Source organism: Rana temporaria, chromosome 1 (assembly GCF_905171775.1).
Source record: "Rana temporaria chromosome 1, aRanTem1.1, whole genome shotgun sequence".
Lineage (NCBI taxonomy): Eukaryota > Metazoa > Chordata > Amphibia > Anura > Ranidae > Rana > Rana temporaria.
The window spans coordinates 579,603,818-579,631,105 of NC_053489.1; the positions used below are offsets into that span (position 1 = coordinate 579,603,818).

A 27,288-nucleotide genomic window follows, 5' to 3' on the forward strand; every position below is an offset into this window, starting at 1 on the left:
TGGCATGAGAAGTCATGTTTTTAATATCAATGCCAGGATTTCACAATTTCTGCCAGTGCAATATATATATTGCCCTGGGGTTGTAGTAAGACTGATAGTTTTTTAAAGGAAAACATGGATAAACACACTCTAAACGTGTTTTCTTTTTTTTAAATGTGCTGCAAGACAACGTGTTGGCGTTAACAGGCCTTAATACAAGCAGTGGCTTTTCTCATACTTATGCATACTGACTGCACTGGAAAATGCACTACAGTGTATGACAATGCATGTGGTGTGAATTGACCCTAATGGTCCACAGACTATCATTTCATCTGAAGGACAACAAGCAACAAAACCATCAGTACCAATGAGGGTACCCTAATTAATTCTAATTGGAGTAGTCAGGCATAGCATACAACATTCTAGCTATTAATACCATGCTTTTCCAGTGATTTTGTGCAATTAGAAAACAGTTTACTAATTTGTTAGAAATTAGTAGTGCTATAGGCTGTATTTGGCTTAAATATTAGTCCAGCCAACTAAATTGCCAACTCCAATTAATTTGGGAAACAGACACTAAGAAAAATTGTACACATAAACAAGTTTTACAGGAGCAATGTCACATTCTGCTACAAAAATAACTGCATTTACACTTTTGAACAGATGTTTTGTCATTTCAGTGCATGAAATGCTAAAAAATGTCAACAGACATTCCTAACAACAAATTTAGATTTTCAGTTTTGTTCCTCGAAAAGAAAAAGTGACTAGAAATGGCAGGTCATTTTTACAATACATTTCAGCAGAGGTTCTTTAAGAGAAGCACCTATGTACAAGCATATACAAAAAAAAATTAACAGCAATATACACATAATCACAGTGAGGACATTGGCAAGTTCACCAATCTGTAGTGTCAATACAAAATGCAGAGCAGCCTGGAAAGAGAACAATGCTGCACGTAAAGCACGCCCGGTCAAACAGCAAATGCGCCCAGAGATCCAGCGGGAGGGATACACTGTGCAAAGAAACAACATGCAGTTCCAAACAAACAGCAATTTATGGCTAATGGTTGATGCAAATGTGTTAACAATGACTCTTCAGCTGCTATGCATAGTTAAAGTGTTATGCCATCTGTTTTTCTTTATACCATTCAACAAATTCATCCAACAATACTGGCCCTGTGGAAGAAACAGAGGAGATTATTGAAGGATCAAGAAGAATAAGCCCAAAATAATGGAAACTTATGGAGTTACTCACATGCCCCGTCCTCATCATAATTACTGAGGTCAAGATTAATTGTGCGGCTGAATTCTAGAACATTGCACCATTGGTCCTTGTTTATAACTTTATATTTTGATTGCTGCAAATACACATTTTGGAGGTTAGTTATGGGAGGGAAGCAGAGTCTATTTGAAAAGTACACAGATTTCAAGAGAACTCATATAAAACACTAAAGAATGTCCTTACCCTATCAAACCAACATCAATGTGTAGTCTCTATATAAATTTGAAATATAAAGTATCAAACATCTGCTTTGTTATAAAAGCCAAATTTCAAGGTGAATGCCACAAAATATAAATTACTATCTTTTCACAAACTAGTTTAGAGCTCATCTCTAGCAAACCACAACTGAAACACATTGATATGAATAAGTTTCATTGCCAAAAGGTATTCTAGTTTTCTTGAGACACCATTATATGCAGACACCCCTGTCAAACAGCACAACCTCTCCAAACACTGGGGCTGAATCTTTTCCTTTATTGTGCAGGCCTTGGAAATTAGTTGCCTGACCCAACTGGCAATGGTGGAACAGGAAGCGGGGACTCCTCTACAAGCACAGCCATGGTAGAAAAAAAAGGTTGTGGCTGCCAAGCAGACTCTGCCGACCCTAACAACATCCAGGAAATTTAAGGCAGCTCCTTGTCATGTTTTTGGGAAAGACAGAGGGAAGGAATGATTATGTCCTTGTTGAAGTGAAAAAAGAGACCACCTTAAGTAAAGGTGACCAGATTTTTAAAATGAAATCCGGGGACATTTTTTTTTTTTTACCAGTAATGGCGGCAATCAGAGACTCCCTTCCCGCCGCCACCACTACCTGCCTCACAGCCTGTTGATTCTCACTACTGGGTGGGCAGCAGAGGAAGATCACTCAGCCAGGGAAGGCAAGGAGATAAGCAGACAGGCGGCTGGCCGGGACTTGAGCCAAGGCAGAACATGCGAGCGGAGCTGAATGGGCATGTACCCGAAACTGAAGAAATATTCCCTCCGCTCTGACCAGCACATAATCATCAGAAAGGGGCACAGATAATGGAAAAAAATACACCACCCTAAGCTAGTAGGAGCGGCGGAGCGGGGGGGTGGAATTCAGAATAATTCTGCACTGACTGTCTTTGAAATTGCCCCAGCCCCTGTTCAAAACCAATCCGGGGACTGTCCCCGGAAACCGGGGATGTCTGGTCACCCTACCTTAAGTAAAAAGGAAGGTTTAGGTCTCAAAACCACCATTTCCTTGTGTAAAACAAGCAAAGGCTCTTTAGAAGAGAGCTGCTAACTCAGGAACATGCCTAAAAAACATGACGGCAACCAAGGTGGCAACCTTAAAGTGAAACTAAAGTCAAAACTTTTTTTTCCCATGTTGGATAGAGTAAAGGAGGATAATTTGTTGCTATGTGTGTCCCATGATGGAGATTTCCCTTCACTTCTTATCACATAGCCAAAACAGAAAGTCCCAGGAAATCTCTCCAACTCCTGTTACTATTATCAGCAGGGTCAATAGAACTAGTGAAAGAAAGATTTCCCCCCTATTCCTGTTCTAGTGACAACCCAACATTTGAAATTAATTTACTTTCACTTTTGGTGATAATAGCAATCGGGACCAATAGAGAAGGCGAATCTCCCTAATGAGGGCACTGACAACAATAACAACTAGGCTTTCTAATCCTTCCCTACTCTATCCAAAACCAAAAAAAAACCACACAGATTTGCATTTATTTATAATTTAAAAGATGAGATCTTCCAAAGGAATGTCTCTAATCATTTTAAAGGGGTTCTCATAGGGAGAGGGCACCAGGTTGAGGGCCCAAGGTGACACAGGAGGTTGACGTGGGTGAATGATAGGAGCAACTGTCTATAGAAAAGTTCTGTTAATAGATTGCAAAGCAAGGGGTTTTTGAAAAAGGATGGATAAGACAGAAACCTGTCCCTTGGGGGTACTCAGGACCAGATACTGGTAAAGACCAGACTGTAGAAAGGACAAAATACAAGTGATAGAGCATTCCCCTAGAGTTAGGCCTTCTATCCTTGCACTAAGCAAAGTAAGCCTTCCATGTGCCAGGATAAATCTAATTGGAGTTTGATTTCCTTGCCCTGAGTAAGGTGGAAATAACAGAAGCAGAGATACCCCTATTTTTAGGACTTAGGTTTCTACAGTCACACTGTTAAAGCCTGTGACTAATAAGGAAAATAGAATAGGGTGCCTTGAGCCAGCAAGCCTGGTCTGTTTTGAAGCCAGGGCTCATCCACCAGAAGTCTGAGAATGCCATGTACCATGTTCTTTTGAGCCAATCTGGTGTGTTGAGAATACACTGAACCCTTTAATCCTCTATCTTGTAAAGAAGGCAAAACAGCTATAAATGAGCACAAGGAATCACCAGAGCACCTGCTGTAAAAGCGATTGAATCCTCGGTCTTGGCCATAAATTTGTTAACCATGTTGTTAAACCTGTAGGCTAGAATGTCCAAAACTGGTTCGCAGCACCTTTAATTGAGATTCTGAAAGACCTTGGGGTGTAGAGACCACTCCCCTGGTTCTAGGCATTGGTAGCTTGGGAATTCCACTGTCAATTGTCCACTTCTGGAAAGTGAACAACCTTTCTGAGTGGGTGAGCTAGTAAAAGGGAAGTCCAAAGCTGCAGAGCTCTGTAGGCTATCAGTTAGAAAACATTGACAAAGGGTGTTTACACCGTCTGGGGACCTTGTTCCCTGGACTGTCATGGAGTTGTACATGCCACTCAAGCCTGCAAGACCTGCATCTGTTACAACATTCCAATTCCAGTAAATTCCAAGTTCCAAGGCAGTAATGGAGATCCACCATGTCAAGAAAGAAAAGAAAAAAAAACTGTATGGTTTTAAAAAAGTAAAAATACTTCTCCGGAGGAGAGCAGGTCCATCACCTAAAGACACTAAGATAAAACTGGAGTCTCACGAAGTGGGAGGTGCTCTGTGGACAGTCCAGCTTTAAGAAGTAGTCTCATTAAAAGTTAAAAAGCCTTGTTAAATCCCCCTGGGACCCAGTGCACAAAGCACTTGTCATCACTAAAAATGATATGGCGCTTACTAAGCTGTATGGTTGGATAGCTTGTCCCCTTCCCTCACCACTATCCAAGCACGCAGCTCAATAAGCTGGAGCCAGGAGACAGACTTCTGAGTGACAGCACACAGGGGAGGAGTGTGCAGTACAGAGACAGAGCCTCTGCCTCCTCTGTATATCTGCAGCCCTCGTTGGTATTCAGACCCACCTCTCCTCTGCTCTCTTTGTACTGTGAAAAGACTGAACAGCCATAATCCATAAACCATAATCCTCAACAGCCACCAGCTAGTTCGGAGATTACTACAGTAGTAGCCGACAGTTTGTCATGTGAATTACGGTGGCTGGAAAGCAGCACTGTTATTCACAAAATTACAAACCAACAACACCACAACCTGACAGTTATTACACTAGTCTTTCAGACAAATGTAGTAGCTGCTGGCTTTAATTAGGTTTTATTAAATCTTCCTTTAAAAAAAAGATACGCTAAATGACAAATGCAATCATACCTCTAGAAATTGATGAAACACTGGAAACAGTGGCCAAGCTTTTCCTAACAAGAGTCCTAACATACATTTTGCTGTATTCATGTCTAAACTCCGCTGATCTTTTTCCTAAAAAAATAAATAAAAAAAATTATAATAATAAAATAAAAAATTACTTAACAAAAGTAAGAAAACAAGTTAGTTTTGTCTTGTTCGGCTAACCAATGTTTTCAGTGGACTTACCCACGTAAAATGCATATTACCCATTATTCTGTAGAAAACACTACCTACAGTATATGTCTATACCATTACTTGATAGGGATTGTCATTGAGCTGCAAATCCAGAGTAAACAATACTGTTCTTTGTTCCTTAAAAACGGCTGTTGCTAAAACTTGTAACACTTTCTGTGACTTTTCCACAATGGTCCTGACTGAGGAACTGCTCCTTATACCAATATACCAAGAGGCACACAAAACAGGTTAGCATTCCCTTCCCCAGCCAACATTCAGTGTCCGGTTGTCATGAAGATCCAGATCTCCAACCTGATCTTAAATGACAGAAATTATTCACTAGTTGTCTCCACATCAAACAGACCAGAAATGACATGGCTGAAACAAAGCAATATCAATATATCAATAACAGTGGGAGCCGGGGACCCCTATAAGTCTTACCATGCATGGAAAAGTTAAAACAGGAAATCTACCCTGTGGATAACGCTCACTCATGGATGCCATTATATATCATCTTCAGTAACCTCAGTCTAGAAGCAAACCAGGGAATCAAAAAGTACAGTGCATCCGGAAAGTATTCATATCGCTTGACTTTTTCCACATTTTGTCCTGTTACAGCCTTATTCCAAAATGGATTAAAATCATAAATTTTCCTAAAAAATGTACAAACAATACAACGCACTGACAATGTAAAATAAGTTTGTTTGAAATCTTTACAAATGTATTAAAAATAATATGAAAAAATAAATAAATCAGATGTACATAAGTATTCACAGCCTTTGCTCAATACTTTGTTGAAGCACCTTTGGCATCAATTACAGCCTCAAGTCTTTTTGAGTATGATGCTTCAAGTTTGGCACACCTATATTTGGGCAGTTTCTCTCAAGTTCAGGTTGGATGGAGATCGTCTGTGCCCATCTATTTTGAGATCTCCAGAGATGTTCAATTTGGTTCAAGTCTGGGCTCTGGCTGGGCCACTCAAGGACATTCACAGAGTTGTCCTGTAGCCTCTCCTTTGTTATCTTGGCTGTGTGCTTAGGGTCGTTGTCCTGTTAGAAGATGAACCTTCTCCCCAGTCTGAGGTCCAGAACGTTCTGGAGCAGGTTTTTATCACGGATGTCTCTGTACATTGCTGCACTTATCTTTCCCTCGATCCTGACTAGTCTCCCAGGTCCTGCCACTGAAAAACATCCCAACAGCATGATGCTGCCTCCACCATGCTGCACTCTAGGGATGGTATTGGCCAGGTGATGAGCAGTGCCTGGTTTCCTCCAGACATGATGCTTGCCATTCAGGCCAAAGAGTTCAATCTTTGTTTCATCAGACCAGAGAATTTTGTTTCTCATGGTCTGAGAGTCATTTAGGTGCTTTTTGGCAAACTCGAGGCAGGCTGTAATGTGCTTTTTACTAAGGAGTGGCTTCCGTATGACCACTCTACCATACAGGCCTGATTGATGGCGTGCTGCAGAGATGGTTGTTCTTTTGAAAGAAAGAGAGATGCACCCATCTAAGTGCAGTAAGCATGAAATTTAATAAGGAATGACATAAAACAAACAGCCAAGTGACTACTCACAAGCATCACAAATAGGAAGGGCATGTATATAATGGTGGCCGACCCGATGTCACTGGGGTGGTCAGCAGTTCATGGGTCTCAATCCGCTAACAAAGGAGCGTGGGAGCGCTTGTTGTCGCAGGAGCGGTAGAAGTTCCAACAGTCCAGTACCTCAGAAGCCTCGACAAGCCATGGGAGAGCAGGAAACCAGGATGCGCTGCTAGAAACGGTGTGCGTGTGAGCGTGGAACGCAGCGTGCCGTCGTCGCACCGGAAGTGACGTGGGGAGCCGGGCCTATCCCATTGGCTGGCCCGGCTCACCACGTCACTTCCGGTGCGACGACGGCACGCTGTGTTCCACACTGACATGCACGCCGTTTCTAGCAGCGCATCCTGGTTCTCTGTTCTCCCGTGGCTTGTCGAGGCTTCTGAGGTACTGGACCGTTGGAACTTCTACCGCTCCTGCGACATCAAGCGCTCCCACGCTCCTGTGTTAGCGGATTGAGACCCATGAACTGCTGACCACCCTGGTGACATCGGGTTGGCCACCATTATCTACATGCCCTTCCTATTTGTGATGCTTGTGAGTAGTCACTTGGCTGTTCGTTTTATGTCATTCCTTATTACATTTCATGCTTACTGCACTTAGATGGGCACATCTCTCTTTCTTTCATATATATTTTCCAGAGCCTGCTTCTGCTATAGGGTTGCTGCCGCTAGTGCTGGTATATATCTTTTGGATTTTAAATTGGACTTTTATTGGACTATTGACCAAACCCTTTGTATTTTTATGGACCATATGCTATTTTACCATTGATCATTATTAGATACACTGATAATCGTGCGCCATCTACTACATTTTTTACATGGTTGTTCTTTTGGAAGGTTCTCATCTCTCCACAGAGAAATGCTGGAGCTCTGCCTGACTAAGGCCCTTCTTCCCCCTATTTGCTCAGTTTGGCCGGGTGGCCTGCTCTAGGAAGAGTCCTGGTGGTTCCAAACTTCTTCCATTTATGGATGATGGGGGCCATTGGGACCTTCAATGCTGCAGAAATGTTTCTGTACCCTTCCCTAGATCTGTGCCTCGATACAATAATGTCTCAGAGGTTTACAGACAATTCTTTGGACTTCATGGCTTGGTTTGTGCTCTGACATGCACTGTTAACTGTGGGATCTTACATAGACAGGTTTGTGCCTTTCCAAATCATGTCCAATCAACTGAATTTAATACGGGTGGACTCCAATCAAGTTGTATCTACATCTCAAGGATGATCAGTGGAAACAGGATGCACCTGAGCTTAATTTTGAGTGTCATGACAAGGCTGTGAATACTTATGTAACAAACAAATGGCCCCTGCCCCCACCTATAACTGGCTTTCACAGCAAGGAGCACATAGAAGGGCAAACGCATAAAAGAAAAAAACAGAACATTCCATAGTTCAACTCACCAACCAGTCTGCTGACCACCCCAGAATTAACCTGTCCAACAGTCTGCGTTAAAAACAGGGGTTTAGTTAGAACGCATTTGCAAGCGCATGCGCAAGCTGCAAGGCCTCTTTACGGCACCCTGTGTATGCACGTGCTGGAATGCCCAGTGGGCTCCTGTTCCTTTAAGGTGGAATGGGCTGCCTCCAGGCCCGCCTGCCCCTCATCTATCCATTGAATGCATGTTCTACCACTGTGGAGACGCTCATAAATTCAGCAGCGTTTAGGACTGCAAGCATACACAGGGTGCTGTGAAGAGGCCTGCCAGCTTACGCATGTGTTTGCAAATGCATGCCAACTAAACCCCTGTTTTTAATGCAGACTGTTGGTTAGACAGGTTAATTTGGTTGGTCAGCAGACTGGTTGGTGAATTGAGCTATGAAATGTTCCGTTCTTGTCTTTTGTGAATACTTATTTACATGTGATTTATTTTTTTAATTAATTAATTAAATTTAAGATTGAAAACTTCTTTCACGTTGTCATTATGGGGTATTGTTTGTAGATGTTTTAGGAAAATAATGAATTTAATCCATTTTGGAATAAGGCTGTAACATAACAAAATGTGTAAAAAGTGAAGCGCTGTGAATACTTTCCGTATGCACTGTATGTTAAGCTACTAAAATGTCAGCAGTTTTGGCATCCTTAAACAAAACACCTAGAATTTTGTCTTCTCTACTTAGTAGGGACAAGAAAAACACAGAGTAGGTTGATGTGAGAGGTTCTTGTAACCCTCTGTGCTTTTTGTTTCTAGCAGTTAGGAGGATGTTCTGTTGGCATTTCTCCCTTATCTGGGTAAACCAGAATTGCATGTCAAAACAATTGTATTACGTTTCTGGCCTGCAGAGCATGGCCCCTCGAACTCTATGTTGTCAACTACACCACGACATTCAGCCAGACAACCAGAGTCCTTGGTGTCCTTGTCATATTATGTTCGAATACAGAATTCATACCCTCCACTAGCCATGTTGCAGAAATATCTTTGTGTTTAAAATCTCACAACGTCAATTCAGAGGCTGTGAGAGAGAAGGAACAGTTAGAGACCAGCTGCCTCTGAAGTGGTCAGAAGGTACATAAATATGGCTGCTCATCAACACACTGCTATATACAAAAATGCAAGACATATTGACACCAACAAATCTGCTTACAAATATATTAAAATCAAAGCATGTTTTAGATTTTAAATAGAAGGAAGGGCTAAAACCTAGTCAAAGATGGATGAAAATTTTCGTTTTGTGTATGGCTGTCAAACAGAAATGATGGATTCTTTTGATCAAACAGATGCTGATCAGTTTATTCGGACAGTGGAGGAGTCCCACTGTCAGAATACAATAGCACAATGGGAACGTTTTATTGGCCTGTGTATCCCTATAAGGGGGAGATTTCATTTCCTGTCTTGGTGATGCACCAACAGGGAAAAAGATAAATAAAATATGTGCAATGAAAATATTACCCTTCTTTAGCAAAAAAAGTATCACTGGAAAGTTGAACTCCACCTAAAACTTTTTTGTTTGGTATAAAGCAAGGGAGGATTAGAGCTTTTGACAGGTTTATATGTGGCTTTTCTTTCTAACATTTTTAGTGGAATTTGGAAGGGTTAGAACTTTTTATATTGGCAATTTCAAGGACAAAAAGTGAGGGAAAATTTCCACAATTGGGGTGACATACAAAAATAGAAAATAAAGTTAAAATTAAAAAAACAAACGTTAGCAAGAAGAGATTTTTGGTAGAAGAGACTTTATAAGTCTCTTCTGACAAAAAAAAAATACAATAGTTTTTTTGAACTTATCGCAAAAATCTATTTCTTAGAAAGCACTAAGGGCACAGAATTCAAACACTATTCAGTTATACTGCCAGTTAAAGGAGGAGGTGGACACTGGCAAGTAAAGGAAAAAAATAAAACAAAAAAGTGACCAGCCCGGTTAACCCCTTCTACATGCCAGTCCCATGCCATGTTAGTTTATAGACAGATTGTAGACACAGAGTATGTGTGACCTGTGTCTCTCAATGAACATCAAGAAAGAGATTTTTTTTAATGAGAGCAAAAAACAATTTTATTTCTTGTCCATTGAAGTACACAGGATTCATAGACGATTTCCCACCACTCAGCCATCCAACTCAGTGGTGGGAAATGGCAACAAAACACTAACAGGCCCACACAATGACAACAGAACCTGAAGCTGTCTGGAGCTCAAAGAGACACCAGAAGGAGCTTATAGCCAAAACTGGAATCAAATGAGACCTGAACATCCTGTTAAAACTTAGGGAACATATGAACAAAAGACCAGTTGGCAGACTTGCTGCCAAACTTACATGATGTTTTGTCTGAGCAACCAAGAATTGGTCCGAGAAGCTGGTTCCCATATTCAAGGACCATCAAGGATGAATAAAAAGAGTGCCTTTCTAATGGAAGAGAAAGTCGCAAAGTAGACACGTACAGCGTGAACTACATTCAGATAATGAGGGTGGATCTCCTTCTGATGCACTAGAGCTGGACAGAGGAACAGAAGAACAATGATCTGGCTCAGGTGAAAGGCCAAAGCCAATTTGTCCTTGTGCAAGACCAGAAATAGTACTTTACAGGACAAATTCAACAGCTCACTCACACATTACAGAGCTGATAGAGGTAAGGAAAGTTACCTTGTGTGTAAGAATAAAAAGAGGAATATTTTTGATATGTTAAATTGGTTGTTTTTAGTGCCAAGAGTATGAAATTCTAATTCCAAGCAGTCACATGATTTGGAAGCCTAAGATTTGCAGTTAAACCGGGCTCCTGTCTTGGGTCTGGCATTTGAGATTGAGGCCTGGAACGAATTTATGAAATCCTCTTGGCCATGGAAGGAAGGAAGGTCGGGTGGTGATTCTTCCCTGCTGTGCCAAGGTGCTGGGGTAGGTGCGTACTCTTACCCACAGCAACACCCTTGAAGTGGGAGTCCAAGACCATGCCAAAAAAACACTGTCAGTCGAAGGGCATGCGCAGAAACAGTTTTTGCAGCCTTGCTCCACAGCCCAACTTTATAGCCAAATAGTCCTTTGCTTATACACTGACAGGAGATTAAGACAGAAGCCACCCACTAAACTGTTGCTGGCAAAACCAATCCATTGTATGTAAAGGAAGAATAGTAGAGGTGGTGGCGCTGCTAACTAACTAGGAGACATCAGCATATCCCATGTATCAGAGTATCCTGACACCTGTTCCCTGGTGCCGTGTGAAATCTGGGCTGCCGTTAGCAAGTGTAGGTAAATAAAGTGAGTAAATTATATATTCTAAAAATGATAGTGTTTCTCTGATAGGTGATCAACTCCAGGATCCCCCTTCAAAGTCTGAATGTGCAATCCATAAAGTATATAAAATAGTGAAAGTGAAAAGAAAAAACATATGTCAAAAAAGCATGTGAAGCACATGTAAATTCATAAAGTGCTTCCTCCTAGTATAAGGTGAAAGTGAATGTGCAAAAATGTAAAGTTCAAGTCCAAGCCAGAGAACTCCACTTTTCTGGGCAAGTACACCTGGTTAATAGTGGCACCAGATTGACACGAAGACACGGCCAGTAATGAGACTGAACCGCTAAATTGTATATCCACAACAAGCCAAAATCTCAGTGACTTCTGAAATCCAACTAGCTGCTTGATCCTCAGGTTGAAACAGGTAAAATAAAATTGATCCCCCTTATGAGTCCCCACTCACGGGACGTATACACCCCTACAGGGGCAACAGGCACATCAGGGGGGGTAGATGGACTGCTCCTCTTGCTGCCGTTATGTTCCTTCAGTTGTAGCACTTCCAAGGTTTTCAAGCCAGCCAGTGTAGAAATAGTCTCTGCTCAGCTCCTCATAGGAAGTAGACCAAAAAAGCTCCCATAGTGTAAAAAAGTTTTATTCAAAATCAAAAATCACAAAATAATGTTTAAAAAGGAGGCCGCTTGCATCTAGTCACCAGCACTGAGCAAGCCGACCCACAACTGGTAAAAGAAAGAGCTACAGAGATGGCGAAAGAGCCAGTAAAGCTCGCTAACAGGGATGGCTGGTGGGAGCCGCTGCGTGCGTTCCACTGCTCCCCATCCCCCATCACTCCACCCAGGTCTCCCATCCTACCTGGAGACCTGAGCCACCTAGTCGGCACGTCTGCCAACTGGCCGGAGACCAGTCCAGGACCCAACCTTTGCGTCTTGTACATGCTATTTCCATGTGGATATAGATTGCTGAGAATACACTGATCTGGATAATGTGTGCATAAGAACCATCTCAAGCATCGGGTAAGGGAATCTTAAATCGAAGAAAAAAATTATCAAATGTTAGAAAAAATGGCTATTAAAAAAAAAAAGAGTTTGACTGATCTGTGAATTTCATATCTTGGGAGTACAGCACAGGACACAGGCTGAATATCTATATGTTGGTTCCACCCAGGGATCCCCCCTATAACCCGACCCTATGCCACAAGTCCTCAGTTTTGTAGCAAGGAATGGAGCGTAAGCCAGCAATAGAAGGGAGGATGGCCTTTGTCATGTACTGTACTCCAAGATATGGAATATACAAGTAGGCCAAAATTATTTTAATCTTAATTGTACAGTACAAGACACAGGCTGAATATTCTTAAACCCTGGGACATCCCCCAAGCAATGAATAGAAAGGGTAGGCAACCACTAGGTAAATAAAACTGTGTCAACAGGCCCAACAACAACAAGGGTCAACAGACCTAACTTCAGAGTACTCGTTCCAAGAACCTTGCAGCCAACAGCTGCATCCACAAAAGATTGGACGTCCACCTGGTAGAATGTGGAAGTGTAAAAAATAACCAAATGGCGACCTGAAAAAGCTGGCAAAGCTTGATGTTGGAAAAAACTCAGGAAACACCCACCGATCTGGTGAACTGAGTAGGTAAAAGCAAAGGAGTTTTGTTAGGGTGTAAGCTCTTGAGAGGAGTTATCCATGCAGAGATGGTGGACTTGGATGTCCCTTGTGAGGTACTGAAATCTGAACAAAAGGAGGTCCATCTTCTTGTCAGAAGCTGATGCTTTGGGATACACTCTGATGGTACTGCCTGCATCCAGGCAGTGGAGAGCAATTGTTGAGTGCTTTGGAGCAGGGCACAAAAAAGGAAGGAATATGTCTTTACTGAGATAAAGGAATGATACCAAAAAAATGTTCTTGGGGTAAGATGTCCTTGTGAAGAATAATGGTTCTTTAGGATGAGAGAATTGCTAGCTCAAAAAACATGTCTAAAGCGGTCGAATTTCGAACAAATTTTTTTTTCAAAAACAGAAAGTTCTTTTTTTTTTTTTTTTTGATCCGATGATGCGACCATTGATTTTCGAAATTCGGCCAACCAAACCTTCATGTTGCCGGGAATATTCCAAAAATTTCCAACATGTTGGATTCCTCAAATTTGTTTGCCGCATGAAAATCGGCTGTTGCTGCAGCCCAATAACGGTGCGAAATTTGTACGAAAATTCTTTGATACGATTTTCTAAAGAAAATTATTTCGAAATTCGAACCGTGTATGGCCGCCTTTACAGACTGATAGCAACCAAGAAGGCTACTTTGTAGGAGAGATCATCTTTGGGGATTTCTCTGATGGGTTCAAACGGTGATTTCTGCAGGGCACAGGAGAACCAGATTGCGGTCCCAAGGAAGCACATGTTGCTGGCAGAGGGACCCGATTCAAGATACACCTTTGACAAGGGAGAGAAAAGAATAGAAAAAGGCATAAACTTGTCCTTACAGAGTACCTAAGGCCAAGTTCTGCTCAAGTCCTAATTGTAGGAAAGTCAGAATGTGAGACACAAAGTAATCTTTGGGTGTGAAATGCCTGTGTTCAAACCAAGCAAACAAGGAGCTCTGCTTTAATGGCTGTGTGTTGAGTAATTTTGAGAGGACAGCAAATGTACACTGTTATAAATTCTGTACACTCACTACATTGTAGCAAAGTGTAATTTCTTCAGTGTTGTCACATAAAAAGATATAATAAAATATAAAAAAAATGTAAGGGGTGTACTCACTTTTGTGAGATACTGTATGCCCACGTGTGACTCTATAGTCACATGGGCTGCTCAGATGTGATAGGGAGGAAATGCTCAGCATAAAAACTCACTGAAGATTGAGCATGTGCAGAGTTGCCACCACAGCTGAAAAATCCCTAGCTGAATTGGGGACATGAACAGAAGGTGAAGAGAACAGCAGGATCAACCTGTTTTTTTGCAGAACACAGAAAACCAATTTCATAGTGACTAAGTGAGTATGAACAGCATGTAATTCACCATTTATTGATAGTTTTTTATGATGTGGGTTTAGTGACACTTTAAGAGGAAGTAAACGGTGGTGGGTTTTTCTTTCTTCCCTGCAAAGTAAAGGCATAAAGGCCTTTATGCCATAAAGGCATCATTTGCTAGTATGCATTGCATACTAGCACATTATGTGATCCTTACCTGCAAACAAAGCCTACATCGTCCCTACTGCAGGCAGCATCCATCTTCCCAGGCTTCCTTCCGGGGCATGTGTGCGGGAGCCACCGGTCATGCCACACTCGCCTGAAGAAATGGCACGGACGGCCGTTGCTGCAGAGTGCGTGCGCCAATGACATCATCGGCACAGTAAATATCTCCTGAACAGTGCACGCTTAGGAGATATTTACAGTGCCTATAGGTAAGCTTTATTGTAGGCTTACCTATAGGTACAACTTCCCCATGGAGGTTTGCAACCTCATTAAGTCAATGTCAAACTAGAAAATGGCAGTGATACCCAGGCAGCAATGCCAGGTGAAATCTGAAGCTGAGTAACAAGACATCTAGTGATATTAGAAATAAAATATTTTCAGTTATTGGCAGTAAATCTTACCTACCCGTGCAAAATCAAAAGCATATCTATAAATAAGTTTAAAATTTGTTGGCTCATTTAATAAGGATCTCAAGTAATCCAGAGTGTTTCGAAGTTTCTCAGTGCTATCACATCTAAAAAACAAAGACAAAACAGTTGTTTGAAGCTGATATTATGTACTTTACATGAATCATCGGCAGGCATCAGCATTTACAAATCACAAAATTATTGTGGCTAAAAGCTACTTTTGATGTCATAAATAAAAACTGCCCTCTTATCAGATCTGAAGCCTAGACAAAAATAATATGCGGTCTTGTAACTAAAAGCTTGGTGGCATTTTATATAATTAGAGATAGCAGAGTACCGTATTTATCGGCGTATAACATGCACAGGCGTATAACACGCACCCTAACTTTAGGAGGGAAGTTTTAGGAAAAGAACTTTCCACAGCCCCCTGTGTATAACACACAGGCACAGTTTACCCTCTATTTTCAGGGTAAAAAAGTGAGTGTTATACGCCAATAAATATAGTATATTTTATTCAGTTGGAGACCCTAACACTAATTGAAGATTATCAGCACGGCTAAGAAAAGACTATACAGTGGATATGAAAAGTCCCCTGGTGAAATTCTAGGTTACTGTGATATAAAAAAATTGGATAAAGATAAATAATTTCAGAACTTTTTCCACCTATATGTGACCTATAAACTGACAAATTCAGCTAAACAACAAACTGAAATCTTTTAGGTGGAGGGTAAAGAGAAGTAAAACTCCAAAAACATGGTGCACACCCTTAAACTAATATTTTGTTAAAGCACCTTTTGATTTTATTACAGCACTCAGTCTCTTTGGGTAGGAGTCTATCAGCATGGCACATCTTGACTAAGCAATATTTGCCCACTCTTCATTGCAAAAAAACTCCAAATCTGTCAGAATGTGAGGGCATTTCCTGTGCACAGTCCTTTTCAGATCACCCCACAGATTTTTAATCAGATTCAGGTCTGGGCTCTGGCTGGGCCGTTCCAAAACATGAATCTTCTTCTGGTGAAGCCATTCCTTTGTTGATTTGGATGTAAGCTTTGGGTCATTGTCATGCTAAAAGATGAAGTTCCTCTTCATGTTCAGCTTTCTAGCAGAAGCCTGAAGGTTTTGAGCCAATATGTACTGGTATTTGGAACTGTTCATAATTCCCTCTACCTTGACTAAGGTCATGAGACTTCAGATGTGTTTTTGCAAAATTTAGCCGGGATTGGATGTTTTTCTTTATAAAAAAAAAGTCATCCATATTGCCACTCTACCCCATAGCCCAGACATATGAAGAATATGGGAGATTGTTGTCACAGGTACCACACAGCCAGTACTTGCCAGATATTCCTGCAGCTCCTTTAATGTTGCTGTAGGCCTCTTAGCAGCCTCCCTGAACAGTTTTCTTCTCGTCTTTTCATCAATTTTTGGAGTGACGTCTAGTTCTTGGTAATGTCACTGTTATGCCATATTTTCTCCACTTGATAATGACTGTCTTCACTGTGTTCCATGGTATATCTAATGCCTTGGAAATTCTTTTGTACCCTTCTCCTCACTGATACCTTTTAACAATGATATCCCTCTGATACTTTGAAAGCTTTCTGCGGACCATGGCTTTTGCTGTAGGATGCAACTAAGCAAATGTCAGGAAAGACCTACTAGAACAACTGAACTTTATTTGGGGTTAATCAGAGGCACTTTATATGATGGCAGGTGTGTACTGACTCCTATTTAAAGTGTATGTCCACTTTTGTTAAGGAAAAAAAAATCCCTGTGGGTGATCTATGTACATTGCAAGGATCTTAACAAACTATGTTGCAGATTCCTACCTTTTGGTATTCTGAAGAAATTCCTCTGTGCCCATGTGGGAAAATAAATCTAATGGGAGTGGTTTCATAATTATCACTCAGCTGTGCAACTTCAGGGCACTAATGAAGAAATCTACTTGGCCTGCATCCCTTAAGAAATGTTCCTATTGGGAGTAGCTCACCAAAATGTTTTTTTTTTCCAGGGGATGCCTGAAATCTTAGTGTAGACTTTTGCAAAAATCGGTGCGCCAATTACACAAGCAGGAAATTATGTTTTTGGGGGCCATTCAGTACACATTCTGTATACAGAGCACCTCCAGGTTGCCATATTGCATTGCATTTTCAGAAAGCTACAACGGCTGCAGATTAAATAATGAAAGGAAATTTTTAATAACATTCAATTACAATATGACTTGTGTCACAATTGTATATGCTATATTATTTTTTCTTTATTTGCTATTTTTTTCCCCACGAAAGTTAAGTTACCCTTTAACATGAGTTTGATTGTGATTGCTTATGCAACCACATTATTTTAGTTTTTTAGTTTAACCCCCCCCCCCCCCCTAAAATATTTTAGTTTGTTTTTCAATTGAGTTGTACAGTTTATAGGTCACATTAAAAGGTGGAAAAAGAGTTCTGAATGAATTTATCTTTGTATCATTTTTTTTTACATCACAGAAACCAGACATTTTAACAGGGGTGTAGATTTTTATATCCACTGTATATGCAATGAAAAAATACGGCTGCTGATATATACATAAACATTATTAACTTTATGCAGACATTTTTTTTTAATACAATACCAAATCAGATGATTACCTCATAAGTATTTATGATTTCAAAATGTATTTGTATTTATGGTCTGTAATATGTGTACAAGGGACAGACATTTTCACATCCATATGCAGGGTCTTCTTTCTGCTTTATGGTGCTGTAAAGAGATTGTGCCCTGCTGTTCCTTTCAGTGCAATTCTAAGGCCCCTTTCACACTGGGACGGGGGCGGCGGTAAAGCGCCGCTATTTTAAGCAGCGCTTTACTGTCAATTTTGCTGCGTATGCGGCCGCTAGCAGTGCGCTTTTACCCCCCCTAGCGGCTGAGAAAGAGTTAAGACCACCGAAAATTGCCGGCGGTATAGCCGCAGTACCCCATTGATTTCAATGGGCAGGAGCGGTGGAGGAGCGGTATACCGCTCCTTCACCGCTCCAAATATGCTGCTAGCAGGACTTTTTTTTTACCATCCTGCTAGCGCACCGCTCCACTAAGAAAGCCCTTGGGGCTTTCACACTGGAGGGACAGCAGCGGCTTTTTTTAGGTCGCTTTGCAGGCACTATTTTTAGCGTTATAGCACCTGCAAAGTGACCCAGTGTGAAAGGGGTCTAAGGCTGGCCATAGGTAGTTAAATTTTCAGCACAGTTCCATTTAGTGGCAGAGGTTTATACCCAGTGGCCAATAAGCAAATTCCACCACAACTGCATATGTGGTTCTAAGATATCCCACCTGTCCAATTTCCCCAACCCCACTCAGCTGCCTCAGAGGTGTATCACGTTTCTTTGTGGCATCCCATCTTGTTATGGAGACTGAATATCCTAAAGCACATGTGTCAAACACAAGGCCCGTGGGCCAAATGCAGCCCTCCTGCCCATTTCATGTGGCCCTAGCACTCTCTCCTGCAGCTGCTGCACCTTCCTCATCTCCGCCCCCACTTGTCTCAGCAGTCGGCAGCAGAGAGTAGGACAGAACTCCTATAGATCCTGCACCTCTCTGTGTAGCCACAGCACCCCTTCCTCTCTGCCTCCCCTGGTCTCAGCATTCAGCAGACTCCAGCATCTGACTCCAACCATGTCAAAGCACACTGGTCAGTACTCTCAGCCATTGACAGAGTGCTGATTTGATGCTTAAAGGAGTTGTAAAGAAAAATGTTTTTTCACCTTAATGCAATCTATGCATTAAGGTGAAAAAACATCTAATGCTGCCGGCCCCCCCTTAGCCCCCCTTATACTTACCTGCCCCCTCGAAAGTCCCGCGCGCGGTCCCGATATCCTCTTCACAGCTCAGCCTGGCCGCTGATTGGCTAGAGCGGATGGATTGAGAGCAGCGCAGCCATTGGCTGGCGCTGCTGTCAATCACATCCAGTGACGCGGCGCGCCGAGGGGCAGGGCCGAGTGATACAGTGAGCGGCCAGCGGGAGCGCGCCAGCAATTACTGACCACCATGCGAGCTCTCGCATGACTGTGGTGAGTAATTGCGGGGAGGACCAGAGACAGCCGCCGAGGGACCCCAGAAGACGTGGATCCGGGCCAAACTGTGCAAAACAAACTGCACAGTGGAGGTAAGTATAACATGTTTGTTATTTTAAAGAAAAAAATAATTCCTTTAGTAACCCTTTAAGGCTACATTCACACCAGCATTTTGGCCAGTGCAAATTGTGGCAGCAGGAATCTTCCGATATTTGTTGGATTGTGAATTTCCTTTGGATATGTTAGATTTGAGGAGTTGCCAGTTGAAGTCTTTTATGCAGGATTTTGAGAATGAAGTTGTATATGTAACATACTAGAGATGCCAGATCTGGGTAGGGGTTAGGAGGCCATGACTTTTTCTTATTTACATTATTTTGAGGCCTGGCATATTTGGTGTTAAATTACTTGGCGCAGTCTCATCTTTTATAGTTTACAAAAATGGGTATTATATTAAGTTTGCATGACCTAAAATTTATTTTAATGTCTTTTTTTACTGAAAATATAGGTTTGATGAACCAGGCCAAAAATTTGCATTTTATAGCCGGTAAAGGTTCAAACTGGTCAGAATACTACGTCTGAGTTCCTGTTAGATATTAAAGAAAGAAGGGGAGGAAAAAGAGGGAGGGGAGAAGGAAAGCAGAAACAAAAGATTCGGAGGCCAGAAACACGGAGGGGGGAAGGTGTTACACCGTTTACACCCTGGGACACAGATGTTATTTTGTGTTAGCTGCAAGATTTCCATACAGCTCAGAACATTGTTGTTTATTGGGGGTACTGTTTAATAAGGTCACACCTGTTAGGGCTTGGTGTGCTTGCTGCTGCTGACATCTGTTGTTCCAGTTGGCCCAGGACCACGCATGCTAGTATATTTGATACGCAATCCCTCCTGTGGCGCTCGTTTCCAAGCCTGCGATTCTCTTTTTTTGACCTTTTTGGTCATTCTAAGATATCGGTCCATGGAAACCCTTGTTCAAATTCTTTATTGATTTTGACCTCTTTCTGCCGTATATGCCTTATGGATGTATCCGTTGGAGGACCATCTGTCATATGAATTTCTGTTTTTTGTCACTCATGTATTCCTCGTCTTCGTCCTGAAGAAGCCCCACGGCGAAACGTGCGTTGGCGACTTCTGAGGATTGCGCATACAATGGTCATTTGTTGTAAATTACATTGTCCTATTTATTGTTTGTAAATTTATATGCTATTAAACTATTTTTTACTATACTTCCTTGGCCTGAAAGTCTGACCATCAATGTCTACCTCAGGTGTTGTTCCCCTTTAATGAGTTCCTGTTAGGGAAATTTCCTCTTGCATTCTGATGCAAAAACTGGTGACATCGGAGGCAGAAAGTGCAGGGGAAATCTCTGCACTGTAGACAAAGACCGCAATAAAAAAAAAAAATTGACAAGGGTTCTAATTCTTCCCCACTCTAACCAAAACAGCTGAGACTGGGGACAGACAAGAAAAAAAGCTAGATTTAGAATAGGAATCTCTCGGGTTGTTTCTGAAAGACTGAGGTACAGGCAGAGACATAGGAACACAGATGTGTCAGGAAAGACAGTATTGGCATGAAAGTTGTCATCAACAAACTAGCAATTTTCATTCATTATAAAAAGAATTCTGGCACTTAAACAGGTAAAAAAACAATAGTTTAAATCATCAATGTTAGGAAATTATCCCCAACATGATTTAAGTTGGGTAAAATGAAACCAGCATACTAGCAACATTAAAGCCTCCTTCACACAGCCATTTAGCCACATTCACTGGATTCCAGCAGTGCGAATCAGAAAAATCTTACGGCTGGAATGCCAGGTGCATTCGCATAGTGGCGGCTGCTCAGCCTGTACCAAGTATTGACAGGCTGACAGCAACCGTTGCTATTCCATGCAACTACCTGTGGTTAGGGATGGGTACTCGAGCCTGGACGCAGTCAGATGCGTTCTGGCATGGACACCTGTCTCTAGCCGTACAGACTGAGAGGCAACCGCTGATGACATGCACCTATCATTCCAGCTGCATGAATCCACGGTTTCTTGTAGCTGGAATCCAGTACTAAACGACCATGTGAAAGAGGCCTAAGAAAAGTTATGGGAAAATGGTAGGCTAGCTTAAAGGAGTTGTAAAGGAAAAAATTGTTTTTGCTGAAATGACTGTTTACGGGATATAGAGACATAATAGTTAACTGATGCCTTTTAAAAACGATTAAAAATAGATAAAAATCAATCATATAATGTACCTCCTAGTTTCAGTTTCGTTTTTTGCATCTAGCTTAGTTTTTGCATGTTATTTGATGCCTCTGTGCTGGACAGACACATAGAGCAGTATTGGTTTGGAAAACGAAACTAGAATCTCCCAGTACTGTGGTGATCAGGAAACAGACAACCAGGAAGTGTCCAGAACAGAGCAGAATTACAGCAACATCAAAGCAAAAACGAACAATGAGGACATGCAACCAGGACTGCAGTAAGGTAAAGGAAGCTATTTATCTAAAAAATAATTTTCCTTTAGTGACCCTTTAATCAATGACAATGTCAATTAACATATTAAAACTATTTGGCAACTACTTACTGTAAAAAGAAGGAATGGAGTTGCGCTAAAAAAGTGACTTATCAAAAAATAGTGAGCACTATAAAGTCCCAAGGAGAAAAGAAAAATCTTCTTTAGTCAAATATAAACTCTGTGGAAGTTCTGTGTATAATTGAATTTTCATTAAGAATCACAACGAGTGGGAAGATCTGGATCCCTGTTCCCTGAACATACTGACCCTTACCAGATTTTCAGATCCAAAGGATCAAGCCAAGCAGATTAGCCAAACACCTGGGCTGCACAGGAGATCAGGATCTTGATAAAATCTTCCCAGCAGTGGATCAGTGGAACATCCAAAAAGCAAACAAAGAAAATAAAACTAGATAGTGTGATATTGTCAGGTAATCACACAACAACAACTCCCCTGGTGACTGGCAAACGGACAGTGTGACATGCAAACCACCACCAATATACACACTGACCCTTACCAGAGTTCTAAATCTAGATAGATCGAAAACACAGGGGGGATGTAGGCAGCCACTGCAAAGAACTTCTCCCAAATACAGTCCTCGGATTCACCAGGATGCACCAGACCATCAGCAGTCATGGAGGAGAAACTCACAATGGTGTGATAACGTTTAAGGCATTTATTGAACAAAAACGTAGTACACTTACATCAAATGACTTTAAAAACAGCAAAAAAGGATCCGGCCGGCAGTAGAACGTGTAGTCCTCAAATTTCGGTGACGTCAGTACGTCTCCTCTCGACGTTTCGTCTACTAAGACTTGTTCACGGGTAGTGAGGAGGCGTCCTGCGTCACCGTTTAAATACATGTAAAGAGGCGGAGCCGGCTAGGCCAGTAATGGGCGCACGTCTCAGGTGATCCCCCGTCCGCCATCTTAACTCAGGGAAAAGAAAAGGGCAAATGTAAAAACTTATAAAAAACAGCCTGGAGATGTTCGGTGATATGGGTAACAAGCTGGGAGGCCACACAAGCCAATCAGGCAGCTCCCCAAGTATCCCAAAATCCGGGAACAATATCCAAGTACACAAAAGATTTTGTTCAGGGTTACAAATTAGTAATCATGCAACCCGAACGGGGGAAGTGGAAAAACATAAAAAATGGTGACAACATGATACGCTCTTCATTGCTGAGCATTAAATCTTGGTAAAGCACAAAGAAAAACCAACAATGTGAGTTGTGGTGTATGTAATTATCACACCACTCTACCGCAGAACAGATGTTATTACAAAATGTCTCAGCATTTCACATTTTCAAACTGTTGGCAAATAGATCCAGCAAAAATCACCATGTCACCCACTTGGATAGAAGAATATACATGCAAAAATACAAATTCAGCATATATAATCAAAAAAATCGCGTTTAAAAATAATTTAAAAATAATGTGCCTAATTAAATCTAGTAATAAGACTCATAAGTACATGATGGCTTCTCGGGGCACCTGAGACCTATGTCCACAGTACAATAAATTACGTGCGGGCAGTAATCAATGCCTACGCGAAATACATAAACAGTGTACAAAATATAAAAATTAAAATATAAAATATATAAATACGAAATATAAAAATATATACAGTATATTATACAGAATATATAAAAATACATGAAAAAATATATAAAAAACACAAAGACTATATGTATTATATTATAGACCCCAGTGACAAATAAATTAGACCTGCTGTATAGGAAGGGCCGCCTATGCTATCGCCAACAGCAACTAGTCAGGGCTCACATGATTTGACACTATGAGTTTAAACTAAAGAAGGGTCAGAATGTCAAACTGAGGCATATTGCACCAAGGATTTAAGTTCAAAACTAGGAATTGTCGATGAAGCAGTTCACATCCACTTCGATGTTTAAACCATGCGGTTCATAACATTTTAGTGTGTGAACCCACATCATTTCAGTTCTTGAGATGCTCCTTACAAGGTCACTGCCTCTCCAGTGCGCCTGAAACTTATCTATCCCAATGCATATAATGCCCTTGGGATCTTGATTGTGGGCCACCAAAAAATGTTTGGACACTGAATGGTCAAGGTAGCCATTCATAATGTTGGTTACATGTTCATTCAGGCGTATTTGGAGTGAACGCTTAGTCCTGCCCACGTATTGAAGGCCGCAGGGACATTGTAGTAAATAAATAGCACCTGTACTAGAGCATGTAATGAATGACTCAATGGGAAAGGTCTTAGATGAATGTCTAGAGGAAAAACTCGTGGTTCTCTTCGGAACTACTGTATTGACAGCACAGACCTGACATCTCCCACATTTAAAGAATCCCACAAGACCCGACAAAAACATTGATTGGATTTTGGGAGGATCCAAGACATTTGGTGACAATTTGTCTTTAAGGGATGTGGACCCCCTGAATACCACTCTCGGCTTGTCAGGGAGAATAGCATTCAAAGTCTTGTCACTTCTGAGTACATGCCAGTGCCTAGACACAATGTGTCTGACACTGGCATGTTGGCAAGAGAAGTCTGTAATAAAGGGAGCTTTGTAGTTGGACAATTGGTCAGCTTTGGGCTTAGTCTGGAGAAGGTCCTCTCGCCTGATGCCTGTGACGAAATCCAGAGTCTCCACAAGATCCAGAGTCTCCACAAGAGAATCCCGGCCATATCCCTTTTCCAAAAAGCGCTGTGTAAGAACACCAGCTTGTTCAGAAAAAGTGTTCTGCTCACTACAATTACGTTTTAATCTAAGGAATTGTCCCTTGGGGACTGCTCCAAGCCATGAGGCGTGGTGGCAACTGTCATGTGGGATAAAAGAGTTTCTATCTGTGGTTTTAAAATGAGTGGAAGTAATGAACCTTCCTTCCTTCACAGAGATGGACAGATCTAGAAAGTTAATGCTGTCTCTACTGGCCTCATACTTAAGGACTATGCCTCTGTTGTTAACATTGAGGAAAGACATAAACTCAGATAACTCCTCTTCAGAGCCTCTCCATAGGAGGAGGATGTCGTCGATGTATCTGGCCCACAACATAATGTGGGGCCTAGAGACAACATCGACGACATCCTCCTCCCACTTGGCCATAAATAAATTGGCCAAGCTGGGGGCATATTTAGCCCCCATAGCAACTCCCCTATCCTGCCGGTAGAATTGGCCGTCATGCCAGAAAAAGTTATGGGAAGCTGCAAATTGCAGTAGTTCCATAATGAATGCAATCTGGACCTCTGGGAGTTCCGAATCCCTGTCCAAGTAGTAACCCACTGCCTCGAGACCCAGGTCATGCGGAATCACTGTATAAAGTGACGTGACGTCAGCTGTCACAAGAAAAAGACCTGGAGGTGGTAGCAATTCATTTAGGATGTTGATGACCTGTCTGGTGTCTTTCAAAAAGGACGGCATGTTTCTTACCAAGGGTTGTAAGAAAAAAATCAATGTATTTGCCCACCCGGGATGTCACGGAATCTATACCGCTGACTATCGGGCGTCCCGGGGGGCAAATGGGGTCTTTGTGCACCTTGGGCAAATATTACATGATAGGCACCCGTGGAGCCTTGGGTACCAAAAAGGCCTTCTCTTTATTATTTAAAATATTCAGACGAAAACCTTTGTTAACCAATTTGACAAGAGATTTTTTGTACTTGTCACCCGGGTTGAGCGGGAGGCGAGTATATGTATCCTCATCGCTGAGGATACGCTGCATTTCTGTCAAATAATCTACTTTATTTAAAACCACTATACCCCCCCCCCCCCTTGTCAGCGGGGCGTATCACAATATTCCTATTGTCACACAATGATTTAATGCCTTCCTCCAATAGTTTTTTACATCTCACTTTTTTCACATTAAGATTCTCCAGGTCTTTAAGAACCAAATCTTTAAACACCCTCAAGGAGGCGGGCATGTGACCAGGAGGGTTGTAGGTGGATGCATTACTCAAACCTGAATGAACATAGTTAGAGGCTAATGTATTGGAGGGGTTGAAAGGGTTAGAAGACATATAGCGCTGGATGTTGAGTTTGCGCACAAACTTATGAACGTCCATGTATGTTTTGAATTTGCTAATATTTTTGGGTGGAGCAAATTTCAAACCCTTGTCAAGCACACATAATTCGGAATGGGTTAACGTATGAGAACTGAGGTTAAAAATGCCCGTCCCTATTACGTTTTGGGCCTTTTTGGACTGAGTATGTCGTCCCCCTCTAGTCCCTCTTTTAATTCTGCCAGTCTTTTGGTTCCCTGTCCGGCCCTGGGAAAACCCCAATTGGACTGGGACTGAATGATTGGCTGATTCGGGTAGCCCAACTCGTAAATTCCTGAGGTTTGGGCCTGACTGGTGGTAGGGATGGGGAAGAACTTATCTCCCTCAAAATTCTCAAAGTCCCCCAAAGGGAGGAAACTGTTTTGGGTAGAGACATTATAATCGGGTTCAAAGGTCCCCGTATAATGTGTAATACCCATATCTCTCTGTCTCTGTGTCACATTAGGATGTGACCCAATGTTGTATTGGGGAGTGTGATTCATATTGGGTGGTTGGGCCTGATTCACACTATAATTTGGAAGATAACCAGGAGGTGGAACACTGTACAAACCTCGATTATGAGGAGCAGGTGCAGCGAGTGGTACCACCGTGTTATGTCCCCATGGATGAGAATAGTAACTAAGCGGTGGGCCAGTTTGGCCACGCTGATTGATCCCTCTCACAGGATTGGAACCATAAGTGACCACAGGTTTCTTAGACCTAAGTTGGCCCTTGGGAGTATTGTTAGTTTTAGTGCGAGCAGCACCGACTCTCCCAAGGTGCCCTTTAAGGATAGCAGTAGGGTGGGCAATAGGGTTTGGAATGGTTACATCCATGGCTGGAGCCGCCATACCACTGGCCTCAGCCAGTAATTTTCTTTGCCATTCAAACACAGTGTTATTTTGGTAATCAACAAAATCTCTGTTAAATTTTTTCTTTTTTTTGATTTTTTGTTCCTTTTCTTCCTTGTCTAGGATCCGTAACAGATTTTTGGATCTGTCGGAATATTCCTCACTGGACATGAAAGGGGTTAGTTTTTCTTGAATGAGTTTAATTTCATCATCTAACCGTTTTAATTTTGCGGTCTTGCGATCCCCCAAAAATTTCAATAAACTGAGACCACAATCATCAAAGTGTTTGTACCATCCCTCCAAGTCGTCATCTCCCTTATGTGGTTAACTCTGAAGGAGTTTTTGAAGCTTTCAAGGAAGGTGATAACGATCAAGGAGGCCTTTTTATGAGGCTTAAAAACTTGACCATCTCAGAACTCCATACACAGTGGGATGTCGTCTTTTTAGACACTTATATCAAAAACCAAATGGTTCCTAGAAGCCTGAGGTGGGAGATTGCCCCACATAAGAGAGATGACGACTTGGAGGGATGGTACAAACACTTTGATGATTGTGGTCTCAGTTTATTGAAATTTTTGGGGGATCGCAAGACCGCAAAATTAAAACGGTTAGATGATGAAATTAAACTCATTCAAGAAAAACTAACCCCTTTCATGTCCAGTGAGGAATATTCCGACAGATCCAAAAATCTGTTACGGATCCTAGACAAGGAAGAAAAGGAACAAAAAATCAAAAAAAAGAAAAAATTTAACAGAGATTTTGTTGATTACCAAAATAACACTGTGTTTGAATGGCAAAGAAAATTACTGGCTGAGGCCAGTGGTATGGCGGCTCCAGCCATGGATGTAACCATTCCAAACCCTATTGCCCACCCTACTGCTATCCTTAAAGGGCACCCTGGGAGAGTCGGTGCTGCTCGCACTAAAACTAACAATACTCCCAAGGGCCAACTTAGGTCTAAGAAACCTGTGGTCACTTATGGTTCCAATCCTGTGAGAGGGATCAAT

General features: G+C 41.8%; 1 protein-coding gene across 5 annotated transcripts in view; it reads right to left on the minus strand.

Annotated features, from left to right (window-relative positions):
• The window catches only part of DCUN1D4 (defective in cullin neddylation 1 domain containing 4), a 106,566-nt gene continuing 79,278 nt past the window's right edge, over positions 1–27,288 (minus strand). For 4 of the 5 annotated variants that reach the window (XM_040334905.1, XM_040334906.1, XM_040334907.1 and 1 more), the window contains 4 exons: positions 14,869–14,977; positions 4,791–4,895; positions 1,234–1,336; positions 1–1,154 (listed from right to left, as the gene is read on the minus strand). In XM_040334905.1, the coding sequence (XP_040190839.1) occupies positions 1,099–1,154; positions 1,234–1,336; positions 4,791–4,895; positions 14,869–14,977 (373 nt within the window). In that variant the 3' untranslated portion in view covers positions 1–1,098. The remainder of the gene's footprint in view (positions 1,155–1,233; positions 1,337–4,790; positions 4,896–14,868; positions 14,978–27,288) is intronic. The other variant, XM_040334908.1, reaches the window with a different exon arrangement.